The 14154-nt window shown below is 46.0% G+C and overlaps 1 protein-coding gene across 12 annotated transcripts in view; it reads left to right on the top strand.

Annotated features, from left to right (window-relative positions):
- The window catches only part of LOC114867131 (myosin light chain 4-like), a 231467-nt gene that overhangs the window by 135234 nt on the left and 82079 nt on the right, over nt 1-14154 (top strand). For all 12 annotated transcript variants that reach the window (XM_055513698.1, XM_055513697.1, XM_055513691.1 and 9 more), the window contains 2 exons: nt 8492-8605; nt 10507-10653. In XM_055513698.1, the coding sequence (XP_055369673.1) occupies nt 8492-8605; nt 10507-10653 (261 nt within the window). The remainder of the gene's footprint in view (nt 1-8491; nt 8606-10506; nt 10654-14154) is intronic.

The raw sequence follows: 14154 nt of genomic DNA, 5'->3' as shown, positions 1-14154 counted from the left end.
CGGCAGACGGAGGCGAAGGCATCGTCTGTGACGTTCACGCGAAGTGACGGGAGGTGCTTAAGCAGAGCTGCTGGAATTAGTGTCACTGTCACGCGGGACATGGAATAGAGGAAGGGGGTCACGGTAAAGACGGGGGCGCCTCTGCCCGGTTCTAAACAGCGCTACGACAAATTCTGTTTGCATGGATCCGGGCATTTCCCAGCATGCATTGCAATTTCAGTAGAGTTCCTGAAAGTATGCAAAGCTTTATCGTGATCAATCAAGAATCCATGTGATGTATTTGTAACAGAGATGTTTGCAGCCATGTTCCTCCAGACTGGATTAAAACCAGGACAACGCTGTCAGCAGCTCGGTGCTACACAAAGTGCAATAAGCTAACATGCTGCTACAGGCTGCTGCGCCGCCATCGTCCCTGGAATCCGAGTGGCGCTGATGACGCGTGGGGCTCATCCATCACTTAGTCCATCACTGCTACAGTGACGCTTTTCATGAAGATGCACCTTGTTTTGTGTTTTTTTTTATTTTTATTTGCCTTCAAGCTCGAGAGGTGGCGGAGAATCTGCGCCGCTAATGGCCAATCAATGAGCTTTATGCGCCGTCTGTGTTTTCTCCCAAGCTGTGTAGGAGCGAGTAAGTGAGCAGTATAGACACACACCGCATTAGAGCCTGCTTGTGGAGTAAAACTGTCTTTAGTTGACAAACAAAGGTACCTCAATTAGGTTGATTTGCATTAACATTGTGAGGCCACGGCGTCCACAGATGTGTGTGCTCAGACAAAGCCTGCAGCTGCTCATCTCCGCTCCTCCTGGTGTCCACGAGGCTGCAGATTGGAATTGTGCTTGGTGGAAACACTCCTTAGTGCCCTGTCAGCACGCACTGCCCTAGTTTCTCGTACCTGGACTCTCGGAAAATGGCTCCTGCAGAGATTTTGCGGTTTTGCTCATTACCTTCACTTTCAATTTCTCTCATCTCGGCTGTGGCTTCTTGAAACTTTGTGTTTCAGAGCACGAACAGGAGGACGGCGGGATGTGAAATGACCAACGCACTTTAAACATTCGCAAACCGCTAAAAACTCATACCTGATCGAGGTTGAGTAATTTTCTGACATAGCATTTCATCAGACGCGACGACTGCTGGCTACACTCATTTTATGTCTATGGTTGGTTTTTCTTGTCCTGCAAAATTCAGGCGAAGACGTTTATGTTTCTGCATCGTCCTGTTTTTTTCCACTTGTTTCAACACTGTATCAAATGTTCTGAAATTTGACCTGAAGGCTTAAATCGACTTCACATTCGCAGTCGATTATATTTTTTATATCTTTACTTCATTCTTGGTGCTTTAAGCACAACTCACTTCCAAGTGATTATTAATATGGCAATAAGTATTCCAAAAGCCGTTTATTATTGTCAGGCAGCGATTGGCTGGTTTCTGGGAGCGTGAGGTTTTGTGGTCTGACAGGCCTCGGCTGAAGTGCTCACTCCCACACACGCTGCCTGGTGCTAGGTGCTGAGCGCTTTGGCCTCAAGTGGGAAGGAAACTTTCCACTCATGCCTGATGTATACATCGAAGATTTCTGTGAGTATTAGGAGGTTACTTGCCTGTGTCATTCCATCAAGCCGCAGTCAACCCTCGAGGTTGTGAAATGAAAGAAATGGTCCTGCTCACCCCGAGCTGCCACTGGAGCCCAGTACCTACTAGAAAGGGGCTCAACAATAGGAAAATAAATATTGGCTCTGAGAAACTAAGGGTCCAACAGCGTGTTTGTAATACGCTTTAACTGCTCTCCCTTCATACGTACAGTAGAGTCACTTATGTCCTTGATGTTCAGCCTGAGGCCGTGATGCCCACACAATTAGAGCTACACCGTGTAACCAATGTTGTTGTGCTGGAGCCACCGATCCGGTAGCACTTTGAAGTCTCAGCACATTGCGCTCGCGTCAAATATTAAGATTAGTCCTTAAAAACACGTGCCCTTAATTTGCATGCACCTCTGCGCCGGCCGGTCCCCGCTGCGGCGTTAGTGCATTTCCATGCGAGGGCTGGAAGCCGTGGTAGCGGCTTGATGTGTCTCCACGAATACTTTGGCTCATTATGGTCGAGGACAACCTTATGGTTATTATCTGGCCTTTCCCGTGTTTAATTGATGCTTTGAAGCAGCACATGAAAGTAGCTACTGTGCTGTCGTGTGTGTGTGCGCGTGCGTGTGTGTGTGTGTCTGCGTTCCTCGGTGCTCGAATTCATTGGCTGCTCAGCTCCACTTTCACCAGTACTCAATCTTCACTGCAGACAAAACACAGTGATTACAGCTGCGGGTCTGCAGCCCCGGGGCTTCTCTACAACAGGCCACGCAGTTGATCTACTGCCAAGGCAGCGCAGTGTGCGACTGTGCCTCTCTATGCGTCCTGTGTGTGAGAGACCTGTAGAGACAAACAAAGGGAGACTGAGAGCAATCACACAGTTACCCCCTGATCTATCTCCTCCATTATGCCTTTTTATTTCCCTGATCTGTTCATTTGGAATAATTTAGTCTCTTATTTATAAGCGTCAGTAAACGCGTGTTAAAGATCTGGTTAATCTACTGAACACAGGCGAACACAGTCATAGTGGAACCGGCTTCAACACGAAGAACGAGGCACTGAAGTTATTAGTTCATTCATGAACGGTGGAGGGTCCGAACCAGCCGGGTCTCCTCTTTCTGGCTGTGAAGAGGGTCCAGGAGTCAGTCGGATGTCAAGTTCAGAATGATTCTTTGAATCCACCTCGTGGGTTACAGCATCTGCGGATACTGTTGCTTAAACTGAGACACACACTGATGCTTTGAATCTCAGACATAAAGTATACTTTGATGCAGCCTACACATATTTGAATAAGCTATTGATATTACATTATTATATAAAACCTATAGAGTGAATACTTTAATATCTCACAATGAATGCATTTTGGTTTGGTTCAAAGGCTCAATTGTTGCCTGATGGTTTCCCAGTTTAACATCATTGACCCTTCATACACAGGCTGTGTGTATTCTGTTAGAATGAGCCAACCTGAGAGACGCACTGTATGTACATGCACCGTGTGTCCGCTCTAAGAGTCCTCCTGAAGTGGGCACCTTTTCAATGTGGGATTGCTTTTAAGATTTCACAACATGAATTATCCATTAGTGGAGCTACATTATGCTGACCTTTACACTCGCTGTGTTGTAGGCAGCACTAGACGGTCCTTAAGCAAGATCCGCCGTCCGCCTAAAATGTGGGGCAGAGCAACGGCGCGGCTTCTGATGCACACACCTGTACTCGCCCTGTGTAAAAGCATGGAAGCGAGACAGAACGCGGCGCCGAGAGCCACTGCATCTGGAGGCAGCCTGTCACACCCTCCTGGCACTTACATATCCAAAATCACATTAGCCTTACCATTAGCTCATTAGCTCCAAATTGGTGGGTATGTTGTTGGCAGGAGAGATGCAGTAAAAAAAAAGAGAGGGAGATGAGTCTACCAATACTGAAGCCACATGAGTATCTGAGCCAAGTGCCTCCCACCTTTTCAAGTTGTTTCTCTCTTACATAGCAGATAGCAGCTCATAAATGTAGCTTGTAAAAGGTGTCAGAGGGACGTATTCACGTGGAGAGTTTTAAGGGGTCTGGTTTGCATTGTACCCATTCACGCTGGGAAGGAGGGAAGAACGTTGTGACATTGTGCTGTTTGCTGAGCCGCCCTGAGTGGAGGCAATTAATCTAAGCTCGGAGTCACAGCAGTCAGAGGTCAGCGACCCTTCGAGAGTCACGTGCGACTGTCTGCATGGAGCTGATTAGGATGCAGACTCACACTGTATTTATGCGCGCGAGCGCTAATGCTGCGGCTACTTGTCACCATATATACTCTGGCAGATTCAAACCCTTTATGTATCGGTGTCTGTATAATTATCTGGGCGTTGCATATGGCTGTTATGAGCTCCGTTCATCAGGTAGAACTGCCACAGTTTAAATGAAGCTTGTTCATGAGCGTTAACATAAAAACAAAAAACATTTGCAAAAGATTAAGTTTAATGCAGCCATTTGGGAGTAGATAAGAAGTGTTAGATTTACCAGCATCCGCCTGATGTAAGGACGTGTATCATAGCACTAGCAGAGCATGATGTGCCCTCCATACATGCAGATAGTGATTAGCTTCTACTATTCACCATGAACTCCTGACCTCACCCACGCCACGGTGATCAGCTGTAATCACACAGGACGCGGCTGAAGCTCTCACCGCTGAACGGGCCTGTTCTTCCTCTGTGAGACAGTCAACAGCAACTAGTCATGGTGTCAGTCTCGCTTTGGTTTAAGCCCACTTTAACACCAAATCACATCAGTCCTGCTTTAGTGTAATTGTGGCATCTCATTCTCAGCTTGGCTGCCAAGTGTGTATGTGTAAAGCAGCCTCAACTTTCCTTTCACCAAATTTCTCTCTAATAATAATAATAGTAATGATAATAATCAATTGACAAGTGATAGTAATAATAAAACTTGAGAAGGATGTTGATTCTTCTTTGTGTTATTCTTTAACATTACAGCGTGGCAGAAACTGGAGCCATTCCTTCCTGTGACTAACTGATATGTCACAGTCTATCAAGCCCCGCAGTGCTTTTCCCCCTTTTTCTCCGTATTTGTAATTCGTCTCCTGCACGATGCTAAGAGGCAAAGTGTGACTTAACAGTCTGGGAGCATATGCCTTTTTTTTTTTTTTTCTTCTGTGCCCAGAAAAATCCGCTGTTGTCAACCTTGAGGAAGAGTGTTAATGGTGACAGCAAGTGTCTTCACCTTATCAAAATGAAAAAGTCAACACAGGTGAATGCGAGCAGACAGTAATGAATAATGCATCGCTTTCAGAAAGCACCGCGCCGATTCAAATTGCTGAATGAAAACAATTGAGATGTATTTATGACCTCACAGCGCACTGACAGATAAAGTTATGACAAACTCATCTAATGGACTTCAGCACAGTGAAATAGTGAGATGGGCATTCTGCTGTAATTGAAATGTGTAATACGCCGGAGAGTCGGGGTGTCAGCGGCTCAAGGTGTTACCACGGAGGGAGAGAGGAAAAAGATCAAGACAGCGGAGGATGGAGCGAGGGAAGGCATGAAATGGAAAAGACCCGGGGCTACGCTCCCACAGCCTGTTGTGCATTGTTTCACGTGTATTCCTGCGTGCGTTATTTATCAAGCCTGTACCTCGGCCTGGAAGCACAATTCACCTGTCATCTGGATCACACGCGCTCAAAGTGCCTGTCAGCGCGCCTTTGTGTGATCACCGAATCGGCGCTCCATCCTTCATGCATATGTATTTCAGGAAGCATCACACGAGCGACAAAGAAAGGTGCGGCGTTGACTTCGCGTTCCGCCGCATCCACCGTCCTTTAGACTCCTCGACGTGCGAGATCCGCCAAAGGCCCCCGTTAAAGAAGGTTGTTGTGAGCGAAATAGAACGCGTGAGTGACCGGTTTTCCTTTCAGACGTCAGTGGCGGCAGACAAAAGGGAGACACAAATTACAAGACGCGAGCACGGAGGCTGCACCGGGAGAAGACAAGAGCCTCACAGGCAAAAAGGAGCCTTAAATGAAAGCAATATCTGAGTATTAATATTAAACAAAGGCGGTGGGGAAGGTGGCGACTGCGTACTTATTGAACATGAAATTGATTTTGATGTTCGCTGGGCCGCTAATGCACTCTGGCAATTGCTCTCTTGATAATTCATTTACATTTTGGTGGCAGGTGTTTATATGAGCAGCCTTTTCCCTTCCTCGGTCCGTCTTCATCTTTCCATCTGTTTATTACCTTCCTAATATTACTTTTTCACTTCCAGACTTTAAATAGGCATCAGTTTTTTGTTTTATTTTTATTTTACATGTTTTATCACTGTTATACAATGAAGGCACCTGCGGCCCGGGGTCCTGGGTTGTGATGGCGTGAAGCCACCCACCGCACCCCCCGCCTAATTAATCTTAATCAGTCTTTGCACAACAGCCCATTTGTTAGTTTGCAGATTAGACGTATCAGTTGTGGCAGCGGGAGTTTACGCAGGCTTAGGAAGTTGTGCGATACACATCTGGAAGGTGTGTGTGTGCGTGTGTGCGTGCGTGTGTTATTTCACCTGATTTTCTGCTGCTGCTGATGGATTTTTTTATTTTGTGTCACTTAGAGACGGGCTGTTCACAGCTGGAGCTTTTAGATCAGACAAGGACCTCTACACGTCCTAACTCAAGGACCCTAAACACAACCACTCTTCACTGATCAGACCTTAAGCATAAAAACATTTTTTCCAAAAAACATTTTCCCTTTTTTTTTGAGCCGTGGAATTAATATGAGGTATCTGCCGAGAAAGAGACATATGTATTACAAGAAAGAACACAGGAAATCTACTGGCAGAAGGAAAATAAGAATAACTATGATGCACACTTGGTGTATGATGTTACTGTATTAAATGCACCGGTTTTCATGTCGTTATGCTCAAACGTGAATTGCTTTACCAGCTACTGGAGGGTAAATGTTTCCTCTATGCCTCTATGGGAACATATCATTTTCAAAGTGCATGTTTTTGTTATAGAATGAATAAAACCTCTTCCCCATATCTGCGTCCAAGCGTTTGGACACTTATCATTTTCAGGCTCGTCTGTGCCTTCGTTCTCCTTGCTGAATACACAGTATGTGCACCGCTTTCTGTTTCTGTCCTCCTTTTCTCAGCCTGACTTTGTTTCCATCCACCACCTCTCTGGGCAATTTATAACACGATGCATAAATTCAGAACCAATTTTACACCACATTGCCCTGGCTTCGCTCTCCAAACACTGCCAGACTCTCTCCCACTCCAAATGTAGCTCCACTCTCGACCTGTTTAAGTTCACCAGACCGAAAGAATGACTACAGCTTTCTCTGTGCTCCCCCCTCCCCTTTTTTTTTACACAAACCTAATAGAACTTTTAATCATGTCTCAAATCTTTATGGTGCAGGCAAATTCGTATGAGTTACGATGCAATGTTTATGAAGTGAGTAAAAGAGGCAATTTCACCTAGCACTGCTCAGCGTTTGCCCAGGAGTTATGACACTGTGCAGCGAACAAGGAAGTGAGAATATGTTGCTCCATCACTGGCAATAAACTACTTTTAATAAGGACTGTTTTAGGTTCTAAGATAAATCTATAACACACACAATGCAATACATAACAATACACTTCCCTATTCATAGGCATACTGTAAATAAGCTACTCTGGACTAATATAATCAAACCGCTCACTGGCTTTTGGGGTTCTCTGTTAAAACACAGCTGTGTTTTTTACCCTCAACAGGTGAAGCTCAGTCAAGACAAAATCATTGATTTGCTTTCTATCGTCCATCCCCTTTCCTCTCTGGGAGATTAGGAAGTGTAATCACTTTGATCCCCGGGATTATGCGAGCAAAACATATGTATAAGCATGAGGTAATGAAATGGATGTTATTAACATAAAGTGATTTCTGTAGGGTTTGCCTGACTAATCACTCAGCTACAAAGATTGAAAAAGGTGATTTTAGCAATAAACACATTTCAGACAGATTTGGAAAGTAGATATAATCAGTACACACATAAATTAACTTATTTTAGACCAGTTTTGATTTAATGCTGGCAAATCCGTGACATTATGACTTTTAGCAGGGACGTGTTTTGATGTGGAAATGGCAAAGCGGCACAAACAAAGCCCCTTAACTCTCAGCCCTCGTTTTTCCTCTTACCCTGACTTCTTCTGTGGACGTGACCCGGTACGATTAACAAATTAAGCTCCCAGGACTCGGGAACAAAGGACAAATCACATACGGGTGAAAATCCAGTAGGACTAGATCTGAACTACGCTGCGGGTGCACGTTACAGTGGAAGACGGAGCGACATCATCACGTTATGAAAATGATACAGTATGTGAACGCCCTGGAATTGATCCCCAGAGAACACAAAGGGAAGGATATGGAGAGAAATCAAGATAATTAATATAAACAATGGATGAAATTATTACTATGTGAGAATGTAAATGTTTCATAATGAGATGAGAACGTTCACTTATAAAAAACAAACACTCACGCAGCGGCACATTATTAAACCTGAATGAAATGAATGTATCACTGTCCTTGTCGTACGAAACGATCACCGCATTCCCAGAATTGCATCAGCTAAATTGAAGCTGCAGCAATAAACTGATAGAGATATATTCTGCATGTACTGTAGATGTAGAAATGATCTGCGTTGTTATTATTCTAATGGAGTCGAAGCCTTTTGTGCTCCCACAATATCATGATTTTTCTGTATTGAATAGCTTCCATACACACAATCAGAGGTTTAATTGGACATTTAATGTCAAGCCTTATGGGGGGTTCAAAGCTCTGATTTCCTGAAAAATACCATGTTTGTTTAAGCATCGCTGCTTCTGAAATAACACGATCACCGACTGACTGATTCTCTGATTCTGTGTTTCTGTCTCTCTTACGACCTCAGTGCCGGCGACCGGGGGGGTGTTCGGACCTCAAGGGGAGTCGGGGTCAGAGCCCGAAGATGACAATCAGATGAAGTTTTACACAGAGCAGCACCGAGGACGAAGACGCAGCAAAGGTACATTACAGAGGGGTTCTTCACACAATGTGCTGGGAAGAAACCTGCTTAGCAAATGATCCACACCTTCAAAGGCAGCAGCTACTGTTCAGTCAGACCTGAGCTCATCTGGGAGACACTCGCATCCTCACAACAACTCAGATTAGTGACTTTTACTCTCAGGTTACAAACAAACCAAGATTTGACTGAAAGAAAACTTTCTATTATTTCTAATTTGTATTTCTCCGTCCTGGAGATCCAGCAGTGGAGGAGAGGAATAAATGGATGGGCTTTTAAACATGGATATTGAGCCATGCCTTCATTTTGTGAAGCGCTTATCCCGCCACAGGTCGCGGGGGGTGCCCGAACCAATCCCATCACTGGGGCGAGAGGCAGCGTTGGATATTGAGCCTTTGTATGAAGATGAAAGGAGGGAAAGTTCATCTGGAGGTTTAAATAATGGGCTCTCAGACTGGGGGCGCTCTAATTGATTTCACAGGTTCTGATGAAGTCAATCCTGAATCACATTTTCTGCTCCGCACACATAGTGTATTTAACACACGAGCAATTACACAGTTAATTAAAAGTCTGATGGCAGAAAATGGATGATTGTTCACAAACAAAGATATAGAAATTAGTCGTGGGAGAGACGAGGCTCTTGTCTCGACGGCTCGAAACCCTGAGGTTTTATTTGATGACGCTTTGCAGGTCGACATCCAGAAAGGAGATAAAAACCCACGGCCGTGAAAGTTACAGCCTGTGTAAAAAGGTTTTGCTTCATCTTCTGTATAAATGAAGAGGAAAAAAAAATAAAATGAGAGGAGAGAAAGGAGTAAATGTTAAAAATGAGCTTTCAGGCTTTTATTCCGGGCTGGTTTGTTGCTCCTGCATTAGCTTATGAGCCTGTGTGCTAGTTTCCCAGTTTGTGCATGAGCATACAGACTAGGTGTTTGCTTTGTGGCCATAAAGTGTTTGCCACCGTGAGTGCACATGCTTTTGTCTACTCAGTAGGCTTTTATAGTAATTGAGGGACCCCTTTCACGAGCCCGGTGACACCGCCCAAACCCCAGATGGATTAGCCGCTCTGCCGCGCCTCGCTGTGGGCCCGCTTCCCCTCACGCCGCCGGCGGCTGTGGTGAGCGTGACTCAGCGAGGGGCGGATTCGTCGTCCCGCCTTCGTCGCTGTTCTGGTTCGGGTCCATTTTGCCATTTGCAGATTGCATTCTTTCTCCTCGGAGGATGTGACAGTGTTGTTGCTGGATGAGCAAACAGGGCGTTTGTTCAACCTGCATCTTGACTGAAGCGGCGAAACATTGCCAAATTTCACCGTTCAGAACAGCGAAAATGCTCAAAACCTCTGTAACAGCGTCCTGGATTTACCCCAAACAAGGTCCCGCGTGTAATATTTAACCAGACGACACCATTAAATGGATAAAATCTAATAACAATGTTTCTAGAGCAGCACTATCTCTGTCTGCACTCTCTCTCTCTCTCTCTCTCTCTCTCTCTCTCTCGCCCGCTCGCTCACACACGTCCCAGCAAACCTGATTTCCACACGCCAGCCTCTCCCCCGTGATAAATATCACCAGACAGAGGTTAAGCAGCTAATTTTATCCTCTATATTCTGGCTTGGAAATGGGAGCCCTGACAGAGGCAAAGGGCAACCAAAACAAGCGATCTATAACCCTGTCAGTGGCAATAAGACCATACATCACGCCGGCAAACCACTGCACATTCATATCTTTTGTTTTAATCAGACGTCCAATTAAATGTAAATTGTTAAGGATTGAATCATTGCACATTGGGTTTGTGTGATGCTTAAAAACACTGATACAGTATGCAAAAACATGATCAAAGCGAACGAGCTCCTGTTAAACTGACACCTCTGCCGTGTTTCCTCTCCTTCCGCTTCCTCCCTCTAGGCTACTCGCACAGTCCCCTCAATAAGGTCACCCTGACGTTGATTACCATCAGCATGTGTGTCATCGCCATTGTCTATGCCACGCAAGACTCCTGTCCCCTCACCGTCAAGGTCACGCTCCATGTGCCGGAGCATTTCGTCGCAGACGGTGAGTGCTAAATATTCATCCGGGCAAAGTAAATATTCAAGAAAGGCTGGTGTTTGCTCACTTAGCCGCTCACCTGCGCAGCTTAATGGGAGCGATGCGGCGCAAGTACAGCTGCAGAGACTTTAAAGCTTTGCTTTAAACAGACTCTCATTTGTGGGAAAATGTTTGTAGCCGTCGTTCGTTATAGTGAACAGTTGTTTGTAGCCCTAATTAGGAGCGGTTGTCTGTCAAGCAGCACGACGCATGGATGACTGTGAAGCAGCCGCATGCTGCTGTGACTGGTTAAAACATTACGTAATGTGTGTATTTGATGAGACGCGGCGAATGGACACGTCCCCTGTTTCTGGTCACAAATGGCCGCCGGTGCGATTCCCACCTCTTTCGCAGTGATTTGTGATTTTCAATTTCAGTGTTTTTCAGTGTCAAAGTCCCTCCTGCGCAACTGAACGTACAAAACAATCACATCCGTCCAGCACAAAGGTAAATCATGCAGGAAGCCGGCAAAAAAACAGGCCACTAAAACCCACACAGTGAAAGCTCACAGTAAAAAAAATAAGATTGATCATTGCCTGAGTGATGGAGCGACAGTTGGAGCCACTCACTGATGAGGAGCCGCGTGCTCCGAAGATGATTGCTCTTTGTTTTGGCGCTGGGGACTTTTGTTGGGCAGAATCGTGGATCCGGTACCGAGCGCTTCCCTGCTCGACTTTGACAGCTAACCTGATACTGATGTTTCATTTCTGCTTTGCTGGATTTGATGTTGGTATTTTATTTAGGCCATGTGAAATTAAATGTTATCCTCCTCCAGAGCGGCTGCATCACTTTCTCTCCTTCATCTTGTTAAATATCGGAGTCTGATGCACTTCCAGTGTTGTAATTACGTTAGTTTGTTCCAGTTTTTCAGGGTGGTAGACTGATACATTTCTAGATCACTGACAGAAACAGAAGGATTTTAGAAGCGTCTGCACCAAACAAAAGACGTGAGCGTTGAGTCGTCTGGAGTCATTCTTTAATTTCTCACTGGCAGCTGGCTTCACGTTTTGGCAGGACACCACAGGACAAACTGCGCTCGGGGACGAGAAAAGGCCAAAACGCGCGAAAGGTTCAGTGAAGTAAAAAGGCAGAAAACGCGCTGAGCCCATTCAACTAACGATTGTCATATCTCGGAAAACACTGCATTCACTTATGAGTCAATCAGCCGCTCTCGCCGCCAGGGCCTTGTTTCCAGTCCTCCCACTCGCACACATTGGCCAGCGGATACGCAACGCTTCCACGGCCTCGTCTCCAGCCACACGACGGAACCGGCGGCCTCCAACTGCAGCAGCAGCGACAGCGTGCACGCATTATGTGTAGATGGGCAGATCTGTCCATAGAACAGGAACGGTGGAAGGTGCAGTTTCAACCAATGCCACTCCTTTAAAATAGGATTGTAATTTGTCCGGCTTCTATTATTTTTGCGTTTTTTTTACCTTGGGGCATGAGCAGTTCATCCTTAATTCTAATTACAGAATTATACCAGGGGTTTATAGACTTTTAATGCTATTCTGCCGACTGTGTACCATACATGTAACACCTGAGGCAGAGCAGATGTGATAAACCTCGGCTTAACCTCGTAGTCTGGCAGGCGACCAGTCGGCAGGAAGCAGGCACCCGGCGCAAACGGACAAATCCGACAGATAAACAGCCAGAACGCGGCGAATCAAAGCCGGCGAGTCACGGTGAAGCGTACGTTGAGTCTGAGCAGGAGCGGGAGAATGGAGAGTCACATCAGGATAACTGACTCTCTAACAGGACGAGTGATGGGAGGCAGCTGAGGAGGGGGAGACAAGGTCAGGCAGCGGCGGAGGCGCGGGAGCGGCAGCCGGGAGGCAGCGCTAACGGCGGAGGGAGATCATGCGCGTCGTATATTTTCATTTTCTTTCAAAGTTTGAGCTCAACGACTGCATTTCATGTTTAAGCGCTGTTTTTAATCACGCGGTTGAAGCAAGAAGAGCTCCTTGTCTCCTGAGAGCGAACGTAGATGGGGGAAGGTTACAAATAACTCCAAATTACAATTCAAACGCGGGAATAACCAGCAGCAAATGGACGAATGCATCATTTATGAAGACGCAACGTGAAATAATCCTTTAGTTTATGTGTGCAAAAAGTGAGGCTGAATATTTTTATATGAAAGCAGCAGCATATGAATGAAAAAAGAAACCCTTCACATAAAGTGTTGACTCGTCGGTGGCTGTTTCATATTTATGGCTATTATTTTTCAGTTCTTTGGGAGCGACGTTCATGGCACCGCTGGATGGAGCTGTTTTAATCAACCCTCCAGCGCTTTCTGTGGCACCAGTGTTCCCAAAAAGCGGTTCAAAGGGGATTCATGGAAAAAATAAAAGCCGTTCTCCTGGTTTTCGCAATATTCAGCGCAAAACTGCCGGTGATCAGGCGCGTCCTTATCGCTCAGGAGGGTTCCTTTACGGGTCGTACAGAAACCCAGCCCTAACCTGACAATTGCCTCCGCGCCGCGTGAGCTGCAGCCATTAGGTTTCTCCAGCTCCTCAGCAAATAAGGCCGTCTGGCACTCGTGTTCTCTGAACTGCGGCAGAAGCTTCCGCGTCCCGCTCACCTGTGCTCGGCATCGACCCAGCACACGCTTTTACCGCTCCTTTCTCCTCCGCAGGCCTGCGCGCGTGCCGCTGCGCTGCCATTTTGTTTGGTCTGGGGTTCGTTATTTCCAGAAGCAACAGGCGATTGTGTCTTTAATCATTTCCGTGCACCGCGCGCTCTTGAGATGCCACATCTGTAGATGCTGTTGGGGTTCCGCATCCATGTTATTGGTCTGCTGAGTCCAGACTTGCTCCGAGTTGTTAGGTAGCGGGGAAGTAAAAGTGTCTTCCTGACAGCTTGCTGTCTCTGTATGATGCCTTGCTGTCAAAGTGAAAAGAAGCAGCCGGTGTGTGTAGGAGGAGGCGCATCATTGTCTGTTCTATCAGGAATTCTGATATGAAATGTTAAAAACAACAGCGCGGTCTAATAAGGCTCGAGACGTCGTATTATCTGCCGCACAGCAAAAGGGCAAATTATTCCTGCTCGGGTGTTTCTTCTGAGTTGTGCGTTTTGTTCCGTGACTCAGATGCGATGCCTGGCCACCGGCCAAGCCTTTTCATCCGTATTAATCCTCTGTTTGGAGACCAGCGCCACGAGGTGCACGCCGAAAACAAACCCAGTCGTTTTTGGGAAATGCTTTTTAATTTTGGCAACTGCGACATGATTATGGCACATTATATAGCGGTGCAACAATCTCTGTGCTCATCAGGGAGCTGCAGAACGGTCTCCCACTGGTCCCTTTGGAAACAAAAGTCATTGGCATCAATTAGGGATAATCTTGTTCAGTGATCAGAGTTTAACGATTGGTCTGGGAGCAATAAAAAAGAAAGGTAAGTCAGCGTCAATGAGCATTTACTGATTGACTCGTGAAACCCTTTTAGCCCCTCTCCTGCAATTACCAAGGAA

Source organism: Betta splendens, chromosome 12 (genome assembly GCF_900634795.4).
Source record: "Betta splendens chromosome 12, fBetSpl5.4, whole genome shotgun sequence".
NCBI classification, from domain to species: domain Eukaryota; kingdom Metazoa; phylum Chordata; class Actinopteri; order Anabantiformes; family Osphronemidae; genus Betta; species Betta splendens.
The sequence above is the reverse complement of the archived record's forward strand: the minus strand, read 5'-3'. Positions and strand labels throughout refer to the sequence as shown.